We start from the raw sequence: 15740 nt of genomic DNA on the forward strand, positions 1-15740 counted from the left end.
TGCTGATGGGAAGTAGCGAATGAATTCCTTTTGCTTTGCTTCTGTGCACAGCTTTTTCTGTTTTTTATTAAATTGTGTCTATCTCAACCCATGAGCTTTTCCATCTTGTTTTCTCTCCTTGTCCTGTGGGGGAGTGGGAGAGAGAGAGGGCAGCTGGGTGGGCGTCTGGCAGCCAGTCAAGGTCAACCCACCAGAAGGTTCCGGACGCAGATTAATTTTCCTGGCTGCTTCTCTCCATTTCAGTTACTGCTGATCATAAAGAAAACAGATGATGTAAACTTCAAAGGCACTTTCATATGAGAATTCTCAATTTGATTCAATGCTGCCAACCTCAAACATTCAATAACAAGTGGTCCTGACTAAAAAGAAAGAAAACACTTCAGTTCTAACCTTTAAAGTCTTGATGTTTGAGTGCACAAGGATGTGATTTTAAGACCAGCATATTCTAGTTCAAGCCTGTGGCCCCACTCTCACTAGTGCCTGTTTTACATTCCTGCGTTTTGACAGGTCAACACTAGCCACTGTGCAGTCAGGAGGAGAGTCAAATGAGCTTCTTGATCTGACAGGCAAAAACAGGGACAATTTGTTCATTCTTGCAGAATATTTTGTTTCAAAGGTGTTTTGCAGCGTGTTTTGAATCTGTCATATGGTGGCTAAGAATGAGTGGATGATGAGGAGGTCTGCACAGGAGTCCAGTTTGTCACTGCAGCATTTCACACTGTGTGCAGCCATTCCTGTCAGCAGGAAAAAACACAGTCACTGATTTCTGTCAAGGACTTTGACCCTAGTACTTGTTTTTTTTTTTTTGCTTTACATTGTTTTATGCAAGTTTTAGACCCTTATTGTTGGTATCTCGGGCTTTTGCTGAATGATGATATTTTGAAGTTAGAGACACGGCTTTTGTTAAAAAAGAAAATGCACAAAATCGCCTCTGGACGAGTGAAAGCAACAAACTGCAATGCACAGGCTCGAGTGTCAGAGAATATGCATCTCTAGAAGCAATTTAGTTATTTTCTTACCCCATAAAATAAGTGACATCACTCAGAAAAGACTCCCTGTAGGGAACTTGATCCTTTGGGAAAGAGGATGAGTTAGTGATTAAAGATGAAATGCAAAGGTGTTTTCAGCATAGTGGCTGGTTGTTCAATTTTCTAATACAGTACATTACACTGTTAATGGAAACGTTGCTTTGCACCTTCTGTTTTTCTCCCAGAAGAATTAATTTCAGCACTGTTTGCATGCCAAGCATGCACACTCACAGCTGTGAGCTCTGGAGAGAGGGAGAAGGCACAGCTTGGACCTGTGGAGATAAGATCACATAGAGTCTATAACAAGGCTGGGAACGGAACCCACTGCCTTTGCCAAGTGACTTCACCACAAGATCATCTTTGCTCCTGCCCACAGCAACTGTCCCACACCATTGCAGATAGACCTCAGAAGCCAACAGACTGGGGGAAAAGCATATGGTTGTTCCGGTGTCCTTTGGGATATCTGCAGGGACAGGAGTTTTCTGTTCCATTCTGTGATCCAGCAAAGAGGGAAAAAACACTCAGCATTTCCTACAGAGCAGCTATCACTTCCAGTATGCTAATCTTCATTCCTAGCTGCAACCTGCACCCCCATACCTGGCAGGGTTCCCTCTGTTTCAAGGCTGCGTGTGTCAATTTTTCAGAAATAACACAGAGCAGGGAGGAACAGCTTTTAAATTTCAGAGAAAGAAGCAGGCCATGCATGGACATGGAAACACAGGCTGCTAAGTGTTTGGAAGCCCTTGGAGATAAAAGTACCACAGGAGTGCCACATGGCAGGGCTGCTGGAATACATACTGTGCTGCTGAAGTAGCTCACCATACATGCCAGTTATGGAGAGAGAAAATCGTGGAGCTAGAGACAATCACAGAGCTCATTAAATCTGATGGCCCTGGTATGTAATGAAAGGGGAAAGTAAAGGGAGTGAATTTTCCCACATAATAGAAACCATGATCCCAAGTACTGGCCATGCTGAAAGACCTGGGAAAAAATGCAACAAGGCATGTAAGAAGGACATCCTTTGGAGATCACTGCAAATGAAGCAGCTGCAGTTTTCACTTGGATTAGCAGTTGTGTCTTTGTGAAGAAAACAAGGGTGGAAAAGCCAGAGGAACACTGAGAGAGAGTTTCTGAAAGGACTGTAGGCTTGTACTTGAGAGAGGGAAAAGTGCCTCCTGCTGTGCTGGTATGTGCAAGGTACACAAACTGAAGGAATATCCAGCTCATATTTCTTCCTGTTGGAAGCAAACCACAGAGCTCCAGCTCCTAATTAAGTGCTCAGACCAAAAGGAGATCATCTATTTTCTGAGCACTTGGGTAAAAGTAGAGGGAAATCATATGACGTGAGGAACGTGTTATAAATGACTGAGTCCCAAATAGGATTACAATCAGAGTTTACAATTTATTAAACGAATAGAGGCAAGCAAACAGCGCTGGGTGCGCCGGGAGTCTCTGCTCCACCGGGACGCACACCCGTTACGTAAGGCATCTACTTTTTTATACTCCTAGGCTAATACATATTTATTACTACTTCTAAAAGAGGCAAGGTTATTATAATTGGTTTCCCGAATCCGATGTCGCCTGCTTATCAGTCTCTGTTACTTTCTCAGGGGCCGCTCGAACAGGGAGACAGGGAGGCTCATATTTTCCTCCTTATCTAGTGGTCCAGGGAGACAGGGAGACAGGAAGGCTCTTATTCTTCCTCCTTATCTAGTGGTCTCTTGGCCGGCTATCAGAAGTTACTGCACATCCGTGCAAAGTCAGCAGTTTTTCTCCGAAGAAATCCCTTTGTTCTTTTCTCGCCTAAACCCAGGCCTCAATGTTAACCCTTCAAAACCCCTTAGTGGCACGAATTGCTGGACCATTTCTTACAATTCCTCCCTTTTTTTTTTTTTTTAATCATCAATTCGTGTCTCTCCTTCAACCTTTGTCAGTAACAATTGGATTTCATCAGTCAGTTCTCGGGGTGTCCACTTCTTAAGCATCATTATCGACACGTCACCTTTTCTCTCCACTGAAGTCATCACAAATTGGGTGCTATTTATTACTCGCCGTATCAACAACGTAAAGCAAGGTATCATACAAGGTATAAACAATAATGTCATTACACCACATAAAAATAAAAACAGCATCCTTTTAACCCATGGTTCACCAGGCAACCATGAAAAGAAATCCCAATCCATACCCTTCCAAGTTTGTACTGGGACGTGGGCTAGCTTTCTAATTTCCTTTGTTATCTGCTTGACCACTTTTCCATTATCATCAATCTGTAGACAACAATTAGAATCGTTCAGTTTTCCACATACTCCCCCTTCTTCTGCTAGTAAATAGTCTAAGACCATTCTATGTTGGAATATAGCATTTCTCATTTGAGTGGATTGGTCAGCCAAAAGATCCAAGGCTGTCGCTGTTTGATTTGTTACAACTTCGAGGATAGCTTGCAACCTAATTATTCGGTTCAAATTATAAATAGGTTCTCGGGCTCCTGATATCAACTCATTTGGGTTCCAGGTAGCTGGCCCATAATGCTGTATGATTCTTTCAGGAGGCCATTCATCCTTTCCCCATTTTTGGGCACTATCCCCGGATAAGGAAGTATCAATAGATCGTTTTACTCTGTTCAGGTCATCATATAATCTTATTCCTAAATGATTTCCTTGTGTTTGTGACAATAAAAAGAACAAGGGTCTTATGTACCCCACATAGCATATTCCCGACCAGTTTCCGGGTAGCCTCTTGTAAGCATGTTTGCCACACACCCAATAATGTCTCTTTAGGGCCCACGTCCCGTTTGGAAAATGACCATCCCATCCATCTTTACCCTTTGGGGCGTGATAATACAGAGTGTCCTTGTTACCGAGTGGTCCTGTTACAATGTCTGCCCCGTTTGTACTCGTATATGCACGCTTCCAAGCTCCCACGTTGGGTTTCCACTTACAGTCACAATTCAGTTCTCTTTGGCGACCTGTCATATTATAAGCCTTTTTCGCCGTCCAATCTTGAGAGTGTGGGAAGCGCCTTCAATCATGGGGTTGGGCCCGCTTTCAGAGCTTGTGTTACCATTCAGCCCTTCAGGGTGATCCAGCTCCTGGAAAAACTAATCACAATTTTATTATGGGTTTAAAAGGTTCTCATGTTATTTTTCTCAGGACAAACTGATCTTGGTGTAGGAGAAGTCCGGTCGAGGCACTCTCACTCGGCGGTCAATACCCATAGGGGTTGCCTCCCTCGGTAGACCATACACGCCGCAGTGGAGGGTCCTACCCCGGTCTTGCCTTCTCCCTTTCCTCCCTTCAGCCTTGTCCTCTTTATCCAGTGCCCTTAATTCATGCAGAACCTCATTGCTGGGATATCAGTTCCTCTTTAGTCTCAGTTTCAGTTCCCCAGGAGTGGACTCAACCCTCCAGGCTTCGGTAGTTATTGGTCCTTTTATTCTGGATGCGTGGGTCCAACCCCTTTCTGCTGTTCTCACAGCTGTTTCAGTAGTAAGTAAAACAAGGTACAGTCCCTCCCATCGGGGGTTCAATGATTCTTCTCTCCAGGTTTTTATTAAGACCTTGTCTCCTGGTTGTATTTTATGAATAGCAAATCCTAAAGGTGGTGTCTGAGTCATCATCCCAATTTCTCTTATCTCCTGTAATCTCCTTCCAATGGTAATTATGTATTTCTGGATACTATGATCCTCAACTACATTGTTCCCTAGGGGCATCCCTTGAGAATAAGGCATACCATATAACATTTCATATGATGATAATCCAGTCTCACTGTGTGGTTTAGTTCTTATGTTTAAAAGTGCCAATGGTAAGCATTTCGTCCAGGGCAGCTGTGTCTCGATCATTAACTTAGCCAATTGTTGTTTTATTGTTTGATTCATCCTTTCTACTTTCCCTGAGCTTTGTGGGTGCCACGGAGTGTGGTATTCCCACTGAATACCTTTCAAGGGGTACATCCTTCAAATCTTTGTGGCTGGCTTATGTTCGATTATTTCCACACAATTGTGTTCCAACGGTCCTTCTTCTGGAACGGTTCCTAGAAATACTGCTGGATATAACAGGTTAGTCGTTTTCAAGGTTATGTCATCTTGTTCAGTTAGGATTGCCTGATATTTCATCATCCGGCTGGGTGATAAAGAGTGCCCCCCCCCTTTGTTCCAAAACGGTTGTTACCATATGTGGTCCAAAAACTTCAATACGTTTTCCCATTTGAAGGCAAATAATTTTCTACTATCTTTATCAAGAGGTATGCAAAAGAAGGCATCCTTTAAATCTATCACGGTAAACCATTTATATTTCTCTTTCACAGATGTTAACAATGTGTAAGGATTAGCTACTACCGGGTGAATATCCTTTGTTATTTCATTTACTGCTCTAAGATCTTGTACAGATCTATACTCGCCATTCGGCTTCTTTACTGGAAAAATTGGAGTATTGTATTCCGATTTACATTCTTCCAGAATCTGATATTTGAGAAATTTGTCAATAATTTTCACTATTCCCGTGCCTAGCTTCTATCTTAAGTGGATATTGTTTGATTCAAACAGGTTTGGCTCCTTCCTTTAATTCCACCTTTACCAGTTGTGCCAGTTTCGACTTCCCTGGTACATCTGTTTCCCGTACTGTTGCTATAACTGCATTTTCTACTTCTCTTGGAATATTAACAAAGGGTTTATCTTTGATCATTAGGATTTGGCCTACTTTGGACTCAGGTACCTTCATTATTAATTCTCCATCCTCAAAGGTTATTGTTGCATCTAATTTGGCTAATAAATCCCGTCCCAAGAGTGGCATCGGGCATTCTGGTACATACTAAAATTTATGGGTTAGTTCCTCACCCCCAAAACGCAAATCAAGGGGTCGTAAGAATGACCATTCTTCCTCTTTCCCTGTGGCTCCAATTATTGTAGTTGTCTTAGTTCCTAATCGTCCTTTTAAACTATTTAACACTGAATATGTTGCTCCTATTACATTTACAGCCTAATTAACACAGAGAAAGAAGCTCCCATAACCAACAAAAAATTCAAGCCTCTGTCTTCGTTTCCTAGCTTTATTTCAACTAGTGGACCTGCTAGGGTAGATGCCCCAGGTCCCCATCATTCCTGACTGTTGTAAGTTTGTCCTGCAGCCTAAGACAATTTCTTTCTGATATCAGGGGCTGATTGCCCTGGAAAGAGGCTAGCCAGTTGCCTCTCTCTCTCTTTTTTTTTTTTTTTAAGCCAGGTCCATTTTTTTTTTTTTTTTCATTGCATTTCAAAGTTGGTCCAGAAATTCAAAAATTCCATAAATTCCATAGGGGTTTCTTTTGGACCTTGTTGGAACAGATTCTCAACTCCCAATAGCCAATTTAACCAGATTTTAGTATTTACATAATTTCCGGGGTGATTAGGGTCTCAGTGAGGGGGTCGGTCAGGGGAATGCAATCGTTGAAAGTTCCCTGAGCGGTCCCATTGGCAATCTGAGCTCACACAGGAACTCAGGTTGTTTCAAGAGTTAGCTGCTTTTCTGTTTCCACGACAACTCTCTCGGACCCATCACGGTCCCCCTGCCCCAGAGGGCTCACACCCGCGATTTAGAGATCTCAGCCTCGGGTTGAGACGGAACTATTAACATTCCTACATCCTCCTTCCCTGCTCATTCAACTTCAAACAGCTCTGTTAAATACTACATGCCACACAACCTTTAACACCTTCAACAATCCTTTTAACACTTCCTTTATCTTTCTCCAGCCCGTACTTTTCTAATGCCAACACCAAAGTCTCAGTCAGGGGCCAACTTAATTCCAAACCTTTTCCCTCCAACATGCTGAAACAACATATCACTATACAACATTTCATCCTATTTTCCTTCTCTCCTCAAAAACATTAATTGCAAGACACTGTTATAGTCGATTGATCCATAAAGTGGCCATTTAGTTTATATAGTGGCCACCATTGATTGCAATACTTAGTGGAAGTCCTCTTGCTTTCTGTGCCCCCATTTCTAACAATATCCTTCCAATGTGCCAATATGCACCCAAGGAGGCTTTTCTTTTTTTTTTTTTTTTTAGGACGCCTTTTTTTTTGGATTTTCCCCTTTTCCTTGATTTCCCATTCCCTTTTATTTATTTATATTAGTTACTGTCCCTTGTTTCAATTTCCACGCAAACCTTTTTATTGCAGGTTTTTACTATCTTTTCCTAATCTTCTTCCCAAATGTCCCAATTCTCTGGGATTAAACTCTTCTTTCCACATACAAACTTTACTATTTCAGATTATTAATGAGCCCCATTCCAATCATAAATCCGCAGGACTTCGGAAAAACACCTGAAGCACTCAGCCTTCTGTCTTCTAGACAAACAATAACACCTTTTCCACAAAATTTACATTTCAATAAGACCGAATTTCAAGCCAAATGCTAATTTTTCTCATGCACTTTGTTAGTAAGCCTACACAAAACAAGGAATCACTCCTGTGTATCCGTCAAGATGGGGGTTTAAAAAGGTATTGAGGCCTAAATAAATTCGCTCTCCCCCTTTTTACCAAATTCCCAGGGCTCAGGCCCGAACCACCAAAGAAGTGACTCTCCGTTCTACCACTTTGATAATCAGTCAGCCCCCCTCCCCCGATACTTGGGAAACTGACCGAACACCACCGCGAATATACCCAAACTTCTAAACTGTTACTTAGATAATGCTCCCACCTTCCTCCTTGACACAGTCAAAACATTTAAGAACAAAACAGGATTACAAGATGCACCACCGGGGGTGGATTGTTAGGATATAGAGGTGGTAGGTTATCCAATGACTCCCATTCATCATCTTTTTCTTTTTCCTTTTTTTTTTATTTTTTATTTTTTTGTTCTCTTCTTCGTCAAACTTCTCGTCTGCTTTTAGTGTAAATATTGAGGCTGGAAAAGGACGTGAGATCCTGATCCATAATCCTGCATAATCACTTTCCTCCTGGCTAAAAGGTTCCTTTGAATTAACATGTATATTTAAGGCCTGGCAAACCCAGTCTTCAAAGGATCCGAAAACGGGCCAAAAGACATGTGGTCTTAAAGGCTCCTTTGGCCATTCTGTCATACAATACTGAACCATTTTTAATTTACTTTTTCCCTTTTCTGGGGCCCCTATCGTTCCAATTTCTAATCATTATCCCTAATGGACTTTCTGGTGGTATGTCTGGTAATTTGCTCCCTTTTCTCTGGTCCCGGGTCTTCAATTTTGTCTGACCCATCTAGGAATTTTACTGTGGCAATTCCTACAGCCCTTGGTTGCCTTAGTGAGAGTGTCTTGCAGGGGGTTTAGGACCTATCACCCACCCACGAATCCTATAGGAATCGCTTCGGTCCTTCACCGGCCAAGTCCCTCGCGGGAGATTGGAACCGCGGTTAGAAGACCTCCACAATCGCTTCGGAACTACGTTCCGTCTCAATCACACTCTCACGCACACAGGCAACCGAATCCCACCCAACCGAACGGTATACACATTAAATACTTACGACTCCGTCGTCTTCGTTCGGATCTTCGCGCGCAGAATTACGGGCAAAATATAGTGCTGCAGCCGGCAAAGGGAGCTCATAAAAAAATCTAAATCTTTGCTTGCCCTTATTCAGGTTCAGGATGGTGTTAGCCCCGACCTGACTCGAACAGGAGCCACCAAATGGTGGGGGCGCCCCTCCTAGATCAAGTCAGAATTCAGGAACCAAGACCATCCCGGACGAGCCCCCAATTGTTATAAATGACTGAGTCCCAAATAGGATTACAATCAGAGTTTACAATTTATTAAACGAATAGAGGCAAGCAAACAGCGCTGGGTGCGCCGGGAGTCTCTGCTCCACCGGGACGCACACCCGTTACGTAAGGCATCTACTTTTTTATACTCCTAGGCTAATACATATTTATTACTACTTCTAAAAGAGGCAAGGTTATTATAATTGGTTTCCCGAATCCGATGTCGCCTGCTTATCAGTCTCTGTTACTTTCTCAGGGGCCGCTCGAACAGGGAGACAGGGAGGCTCATATTTTCCTCCTTATCTAGTGGTCCAGGGAGACAGGGAGACAGGAAGGCTCTTATTCTTCCTCCTTATCTAGTGGTCTCTTGGCCGGCTATCAGAAGTTACTGCACATCCGTGCAAAGTCAGCAGTTTTTCTCCGAAGAAATCCCTTTGTTCTTTTCTCGCCTAAACCCAGGCCTCAATGTTAACCCTTCAAAACCCCTTAGTGGCACGAATTGCTGGACCATTTCTTACAAACGCTTCTGCTCTTTTCTTGCATTGCCAAAGTACAGCGTCCTAAATAAAGTCAGCAATTTTATTTTGTATATGCTCAGGACCAAACTGTAATCCCTCACCCAACATTACCTAAGTCTGTAGAGTTACCCCAGTGTAAATGAGATCATAACTACATATATATACAGCCATAATCCTACTTGGTTCCCATCAGCATAGCCACTATCATTGCTTTGTATAATGAAGAAAGAAAAAACATAAGAAAACTTGTTTACTGGCAAGTTTGTTTCCAGAAAGGCAATTTGCACATAGTTTTTACTTCTCTGTAGGACAAAGCTCTTAACACTGACAAATCAGAAACTTCCTGAAGTCAAAACCTACAGGCCAGAGCTTGCTCTCTTCACCTTGTATTAATCAGCAGATGTTGACTTGTGAACCCATCGATAAAGGTGATCAAAGCAGTGAGTCACCACCAGATGATTCTGAAGGTTATCTGGCAGCTTATCTAAGCAGCCTGGCCTTGGTGTGAGAATCAAAGAGATGATTTGAAGCTGAAATCAATGACAGAGGGATTGTGCAACTTCCAGCATGCCTGCGATACATCACTGATGTAACAAGAAATTGAATATTTTGCTTAAACGTGCAAAGTCTGCTGCTGTGAAAGATACAATGATAACAGTGTGGTCTGATCTGGTGCCCGGGTTCAGGAGCACATCACCACAAATCTCCTTACACCTCCACTCTGCCCTGCAGGTCCTTTTTTCAGAGCCACAGCCCATTTAACCTGCTGAGGCTGTTACCAACAAGGGATCGACTTCCTTTTGCTGTGAGCACCTAAAAAAGTAAAAATAAAGAATAAAAATTCACGTGAGCCCTCCAGAATTACCCCACGAGAAAATGATTAGGTGGGCAGCAGCTTGTGAGAGGAAGGCACAACGATCCTGTTCCCCCCAACCCGCCCTCTGCCGCCCCCCTCCCTGCTCCAGCACGCCTCCAACTGCTGCGTGGCGATGTTTCAGCAGCCTTTCTGCTTTCCACCACAACGCAGCCAGCCCGTTTTCGAGCAGCCCCGAACGTGAAACCCCAAGACACCCTAACGCAGCCCCTCCAGGCCGGGGGGCGGCAGCAGGGAGCGCCGTCCCCTCATGGCGGCCCCGCCCGCCGCGGCTGCGCGCTGCTGCCGAGCGAGGGCTGCTCAAAATGGCGGCCGGGCCGCCCCCGACCGCGGCCAAAGGGTACGGGCCCAGCCAGTTCGTCTCGCTGCCGGCCGAGCTCGACCCCGCCGACTACGACGCGTCGCTGGAGAAGCGGCGTGCCGAGGCCGAGCGCTTGGCCATCCGCGCCCAGCTCAAGCGGCAGTACCAGCTGCAGCTCAACAGCCCGAGCCCGCCGGCCGTCATCGTGAGTGTGGGGCGAGGGGCGCCGGGCATGGCCGCCCGGCCCCGGGTCTCGCAGCGGGGTCGTTCCTCGGGGTGCGGGCTGGTGCGGGCGGTGCGGTGCCTTCCCCTCCTCGCGGTGACCTTGGTGTCCTCCCTGGCTTCGGGACGGGGATTTGTAGGCCGCGGTGCTGCGGCGGGGGCAAATGGGGTTGTGCGACATGGGGTGCCCACCGCTGGACCCCTGGTCTGTGAGGGCAGGGGTTCAGTGTTGTCCTCCCGACACAGGAAGATCCTTCCTTGCTCCGCTGGGCCCATGCGAAGACGCAGAACGTCTACCCTACTTTCCGCCCGACGCCCAAGACGTCCTTTATGGGAGCTTTGTTTGCAGTAGGACCGATCCTCTTCTGGATAGCTGTCTTTAAGACTGACAGGGTGAGTCTGTTGATGGCACCGAGTGCAAGTGAACAGCAGGTTGTAAAACAAAGACTTTTCTGGGGATTTAATTAGTGGGGTCTCCTTGTGTCTAAGAATGCTTTATGCCAGTAAAGTAACAAGGGAGGGCAAGCTAGTGCTGAACCTACAATCCCAGAGGTGCCTAATAGATTGCAAATTCCTCATGTGGTAAGAATTCTGTATTGTACCCACAGATACAGGCAGTCAGTTTCTCTGTTCAAGATACTTTGTTATAATAAAGCTTTTCATACCACTGACTGTGTAGATTAATCATAAGAGACTACTATTTTCCGCTGTTGGCACGCTTTAGGTGTGTTCACGACCTAAACGAAGTATTAGGTACTACGATTAGCTACTACGATGGGGAGCTTATGGGTGGCAGGCCTAGCAAGGTCTCTGAATTGTGTGGCCATTTGTCCAGCCCCATGAAGCAAATGGGGAGGAGTACTTATGCTGAATACAGGGTCGGACCTCACCCAGATTTTTGAGCTTTTGGAAGGCATATCTTGCTTCTGTTCTGAATCCTGAAAGGTGGGTGTCAGAATCTGAGCAATAGTAGATCATTCTGAAGATACTTAGCTATATATGTAAGAAAATGGTAGGCAACTGGCAGACAGTGGCTGTTTAGATCAAATCGTAAACCAGGAAGCACCGATGTCAATTGAAATTAATAGAATACTTGTAATTAATATTATTTTATAGGATAAACCTGAAATACAGGTTCTAACAGACTTACCAAACATGTTAATACAGTTGCTTTTCAGACTTCAGTGTTCCTGCAGTATTTTGTTGCAGTGGTTTTGTTACGTATGCTAAACCACGTAAACCACGCTTGCGCTTAGCTAAAAAGTGTGGATTAGTATGTGAGTACTTGAAAATAAACCTGAATGTGTGTGAGGGACATCTAGATATACTTGCCAGGGAATACTTAAGCTGGAGTCTTTGATATAGTCTTCGGGATAATGCATCTTGCTCTATTCCAGTTCCTTTACTGATGTTTGGGGATTTTTCTTTGTTTTACAGTGGAATATAAAGCACGGTAGTAGTCACGCTTCTCTCTGAGGAGTGATTGTTGTGTGTCTGGGAAGGCAGCAGAGAAATTTAAACTGCTAAGTCTTGAGCATTTCTTCTGGATTATTCCAGCAGAAGTAGTTTGGACAATACCTTCTGTGTGCCATAACAGTATTCTTCTGTGGAATGGTACTTGACTGCAAAGTGAGATACAAATGGGCTGAAAGTGAACACGAGAACATTTAGGCAAGTTGCTAAGAAGTTTCTCCATAATTGGGTTTTTAAACCAGATTATTCAGCCAGAAGGAGGAGGTAGAGACTAAGTGTATAAGTTAACTGGAACACAGCTGGTTTGGTGAAAAGTACATCAGAGCACTTGGTCTGTGCTGGCCAATGAGAGGAGACTGATCTGCAGAGATCAGTCTGAGCATCTTTCCTAGCAGATAGGCGAAGGTAAATGCCTTATTTGTTTTTATTTTTGAATTATGACTGTTAGCAGAATTTGCGCTTATGTGATGCAATCTTCCCGTATTCCAGGCTGAAACATTAGAATAGCTTTTCTGTTAGCCTAGGCTGATTGAAGCTTCTTCTAATAGAATAATGATGTGTTCTCTCTTCCACAGGATCGTAAAGAGAAGCTTATCCAAGAAGGTAAATACGAGCGACCGTTCAGTGTTTTTTAAGTTGCTGGAATCGCAGTGCTGCTCTTGGGACATGAATAAGATGTACTGTATGCTGACACTTCTCCTTCATAAGAATAAATCTTAATTGCTCATTGGTTGGCTTGCATCTTTAATAATTACGGAAAGTACAACAGTGTGGGATCTCTATATCTAATACAAATAGATATGGAGAGGATGTCCTGAGCTCACCAGTTAAGTTCTTTGGTCTACATACAAAGGCTCCTTTTAAGCTGTGGAAGTTGCTGCTGTCAGAGCAGCTTGGGCTGAAGTTTAAAATTAGTAGCAGGCTAAATAATTAAGCAATCTCACTGCAGTTTCCTAAAGAACTATTGCTCATGTACCAAGTATTTCTTCTGGTGTTGGTTTAACTATGTAGATTGCCAAAATCAGATTATAGGTGACTCCTGTGGTATATTTTAATCATCTTTTTAGGAGCCTGCCTGCATGGTCTTTAAGTTGAGTTGGTTTTTCCTTTCCCTAATAAAATACAAGCCTAAACCCTGTATATTTGTTTATTGCAATAAACTTCTCACTAAAATTGCTGCAGCGATTCTGGAAATGGTGCCTGGGCATCATTGTGTTATATGTGACTAAGAGCATTTTCACTAATTTTGTGATTCTTGTGAGTGGAGGAGCAAAAAGTAAAGATGTAAGGCATTTTTGATTCCTTTACAGTATAGGAGCACTCCACTTATTTATTCCATGGCCCCTGGAAATAGGCTGTGAATTGAAAAATAAAAATACCGCATCATGCATGACTGAACCTTGTATCTGCAAAGATATCTTCTCTGCTTATTCTTACAAGAGCACAAATCTCTTCTGCTCAGGTCAACTGGTATAGGGCGGCTCTGAAATTGTCACTGTCCAGGGTAGTGAGACATGAGTGCGGAAAAAAAATCTTAATTCTGTCTTGAATTTTCACATGGCCTCTAGGTGCTGTCACAAACCAAACCACCCCTGTTCTTCAGACATTGTAAAGGAGTTTTTTTTTTTTCTGGAATGTAGAGGTCAATGCCAAAAATGCGATCTTACACAAGTTAAAACTCCTGTGTATGCTGTGAAAGCAGCCTGCGTTATTGACTGAAGCAAGAAAAGCTCTGGTGAGCATGCTGCCCTGCATGATTGGGATGTAAATACAGGCCATTGGAAGTCCCTCTCCATCAGAGTGAATCGATGAGCTTCTTCACATAGTCACAGAGCATCTGGGGTTGGAAAGGACCTCTGGGGGTCATATCCTAGCCTTCTGGCACAAGCAGGGTAACCTAGAACGAGTTGGCCGGGACTGTCTGGAAGGCTTCTGAGTATCTCTGGAGTACGAAGGGAGACTCTGAGATGTCTCTGGGGAACCCGTTCCTATGTTGTCACTGTCACAGCGACAGTGTGTTTACTGATGTTTTAGAAAAGGGTTTTAAAAAGTGCTGTTTTTGCTCTTCACTTTCCTGTCTGGGTCATGAAATACTCAGGCTGGGGGGGGCTTGGCGCTAATTGTGTGCAGCAGCTGCTCAGGACTATGGTCTGCTTTTTCAATCCCGTATGTGCTCCCAGCAACCCTTCTGCACCTGCCTATGACTCGTTCTACCTTAGCTAAAGCACACCCAGATTATTCTCTCTGCAGAACTGCTTCTAAAAGGTTGTCACAAATGATATCACAAGATACGGCTGTGGGTCAATGCGGGAGAGAGGCATCAAGACATGGAGAAAATAGTATTTAGGGAAAGAAATAATTGCTTGTCTGAGCATGCTAAATTAACTATCTTCCTGCTGCCACAAACTAATTTGATCTCCCAGGACCCATTTCCTCGGCTAATTGGAACTTGAGTTGCCACACATGTAAATTCTTCCTCGCAGCTGTATTTGTTTCAGGACGGTTGAACAAATTGTTCAGGATGGGTTGTAGATCAGAACAGCGCCTCTGGACTTTTAGGCCAGCATTTGGTTGGCGTGCTGCACCTGCCTCAGCCCTTGCCTTTGCAGACAGGAGTGCCTGATGCTACCTCCCTGCAGATTTGAACACGGTGCTTGGAGGAAAGCTGCCCTACTTTTCCCTCTTGCTATTTGCAGAACCCCCTGGGCTGTTTTCTTAGGAGGAAAAAAACATGCTGTGCTACTGGGGGTAGGGTTGGTGGTTTGAGTAAGTGATGCTGGGCGAGTAGGGAAAGGAAAGAGGTGTTTCCCTTCGGAAAATGGAGAGTGAAGACAGAAGAGTGAGTGTGCCTGATGGAATTTTACCCTTACTGATGTGTAACCACCCGTGTCTGCTTCAGAGGTGAGTCGGTAGCAAGAGAAACCCAAGCCTGCAGGTCAGTGGATCATAATTTATGTCCCAAACAGAAAACAAGTTTTTCCCTCTGCCTGTGAAACATTTAGACCTCATTTATCCCTGGGTCAGTCTGATTAAATCAACTTCTCTAGAACATTGAACCTCCTGATCATCCTCTTCGGAGCTCGTTATTTTAGAGTTTTCCCTTTAGATTTTATAATGTAATACTTTGCTCCAAGCTGATGCTTTTTTTTTCCCCCCAGGATCTGGTGCAGATCCAAATCTGGTGGTGGATATAGCTGACTGAATTTAGGTGTTACAGGTCTGCATTTCCTTCTTTTTTGTTAAATTGGAGATGGTATCTCTGGGGAAGTAGGAAGCATAGATCCTTGTGGTACCAAACGTAGTAACTGTTTCACGTCCTAGACTGAAACACTTACCCAAACCTCTTCTTAGTTTTGGCAGGCTCAACAGAAGAAATCAATTTCACCAGAAGATGAATGAGGAGTGTGAGTTGTGAGCAAACCAGTTCAGCGTATGCGCACAAGAGAGACAAATGGCTTGGTAGCAACATCTATCACATACCTGTCTGGATAAATTCTCCGAATCCTGTTTTGATATGATGAAAAAGTAGGTATGTGCTAAAGCAGAGGCCTGAGGGTTGGGGTGCCTGGTTGTGTGCCTGGTTCCTAGCCTATTTGGTTGGGGCTGCCCTTTCTGTC

The 15740-nt window shown here is 44.0% G+C and overlaps 1 protein-coding gene and 1 long non-coding RNA gene across 2 annotated transcripts; one reads left to right on the forward strand and one right to left on the reverse strand.

Annotated features, from left to right (window-relative positions):
• Positions 1–2405: 2405 nt before the first annotated feature.
• Positions 2406–10407, reverse strand: LOC125179961 (uncharacterized). Its single transcript, XR_007158106.2, has 2 exons — positions 10325–10407; positions 2406–10066 (listed from the first exon to the last, which is right to left on the reverse strand). It is a non-coding gene; the product is annotated as an uncharacterized lncRNA (long non-coding RNA).
• On the forward strand, positions 10390–12853 carry NDUFB4 (NADH:ubiquinone oxidoreductase subunit B4). Its single transcript, XM_013196443.3, has 3 exons — positions 10390–10633; positions 10897–11043; positions 12699–12853. The coding sequence occupies exons 1-3, from the start codon at positions 10433–10435 to the stop codon at positions 12756–12758; spliced, it is 408 nt and encodes a 135-aa protein (XP_013051897.1). The 5' UTR covers positions 10390–10432; the 3' UTR covers positions 12759–12853.
• The last annotated feature ends 2887 nt before the right edge of the window (positions 12854–15740 follow it).

Source organism: Anser cygnoides, chromosome 1 (assembly GCF_040182565.1).
Source record: "Anser cygnoides isolate HZ-2024a breed goose chromosome 1, Taihu_goose_T2T_genome, whole genome shotgun sequence".
Classification (NCBI taxonomy): Eukaryota; Metazoa; Chordata; class Aves; order Anseriformes; family Anatidae; genus Anser; species Anser cygnoides.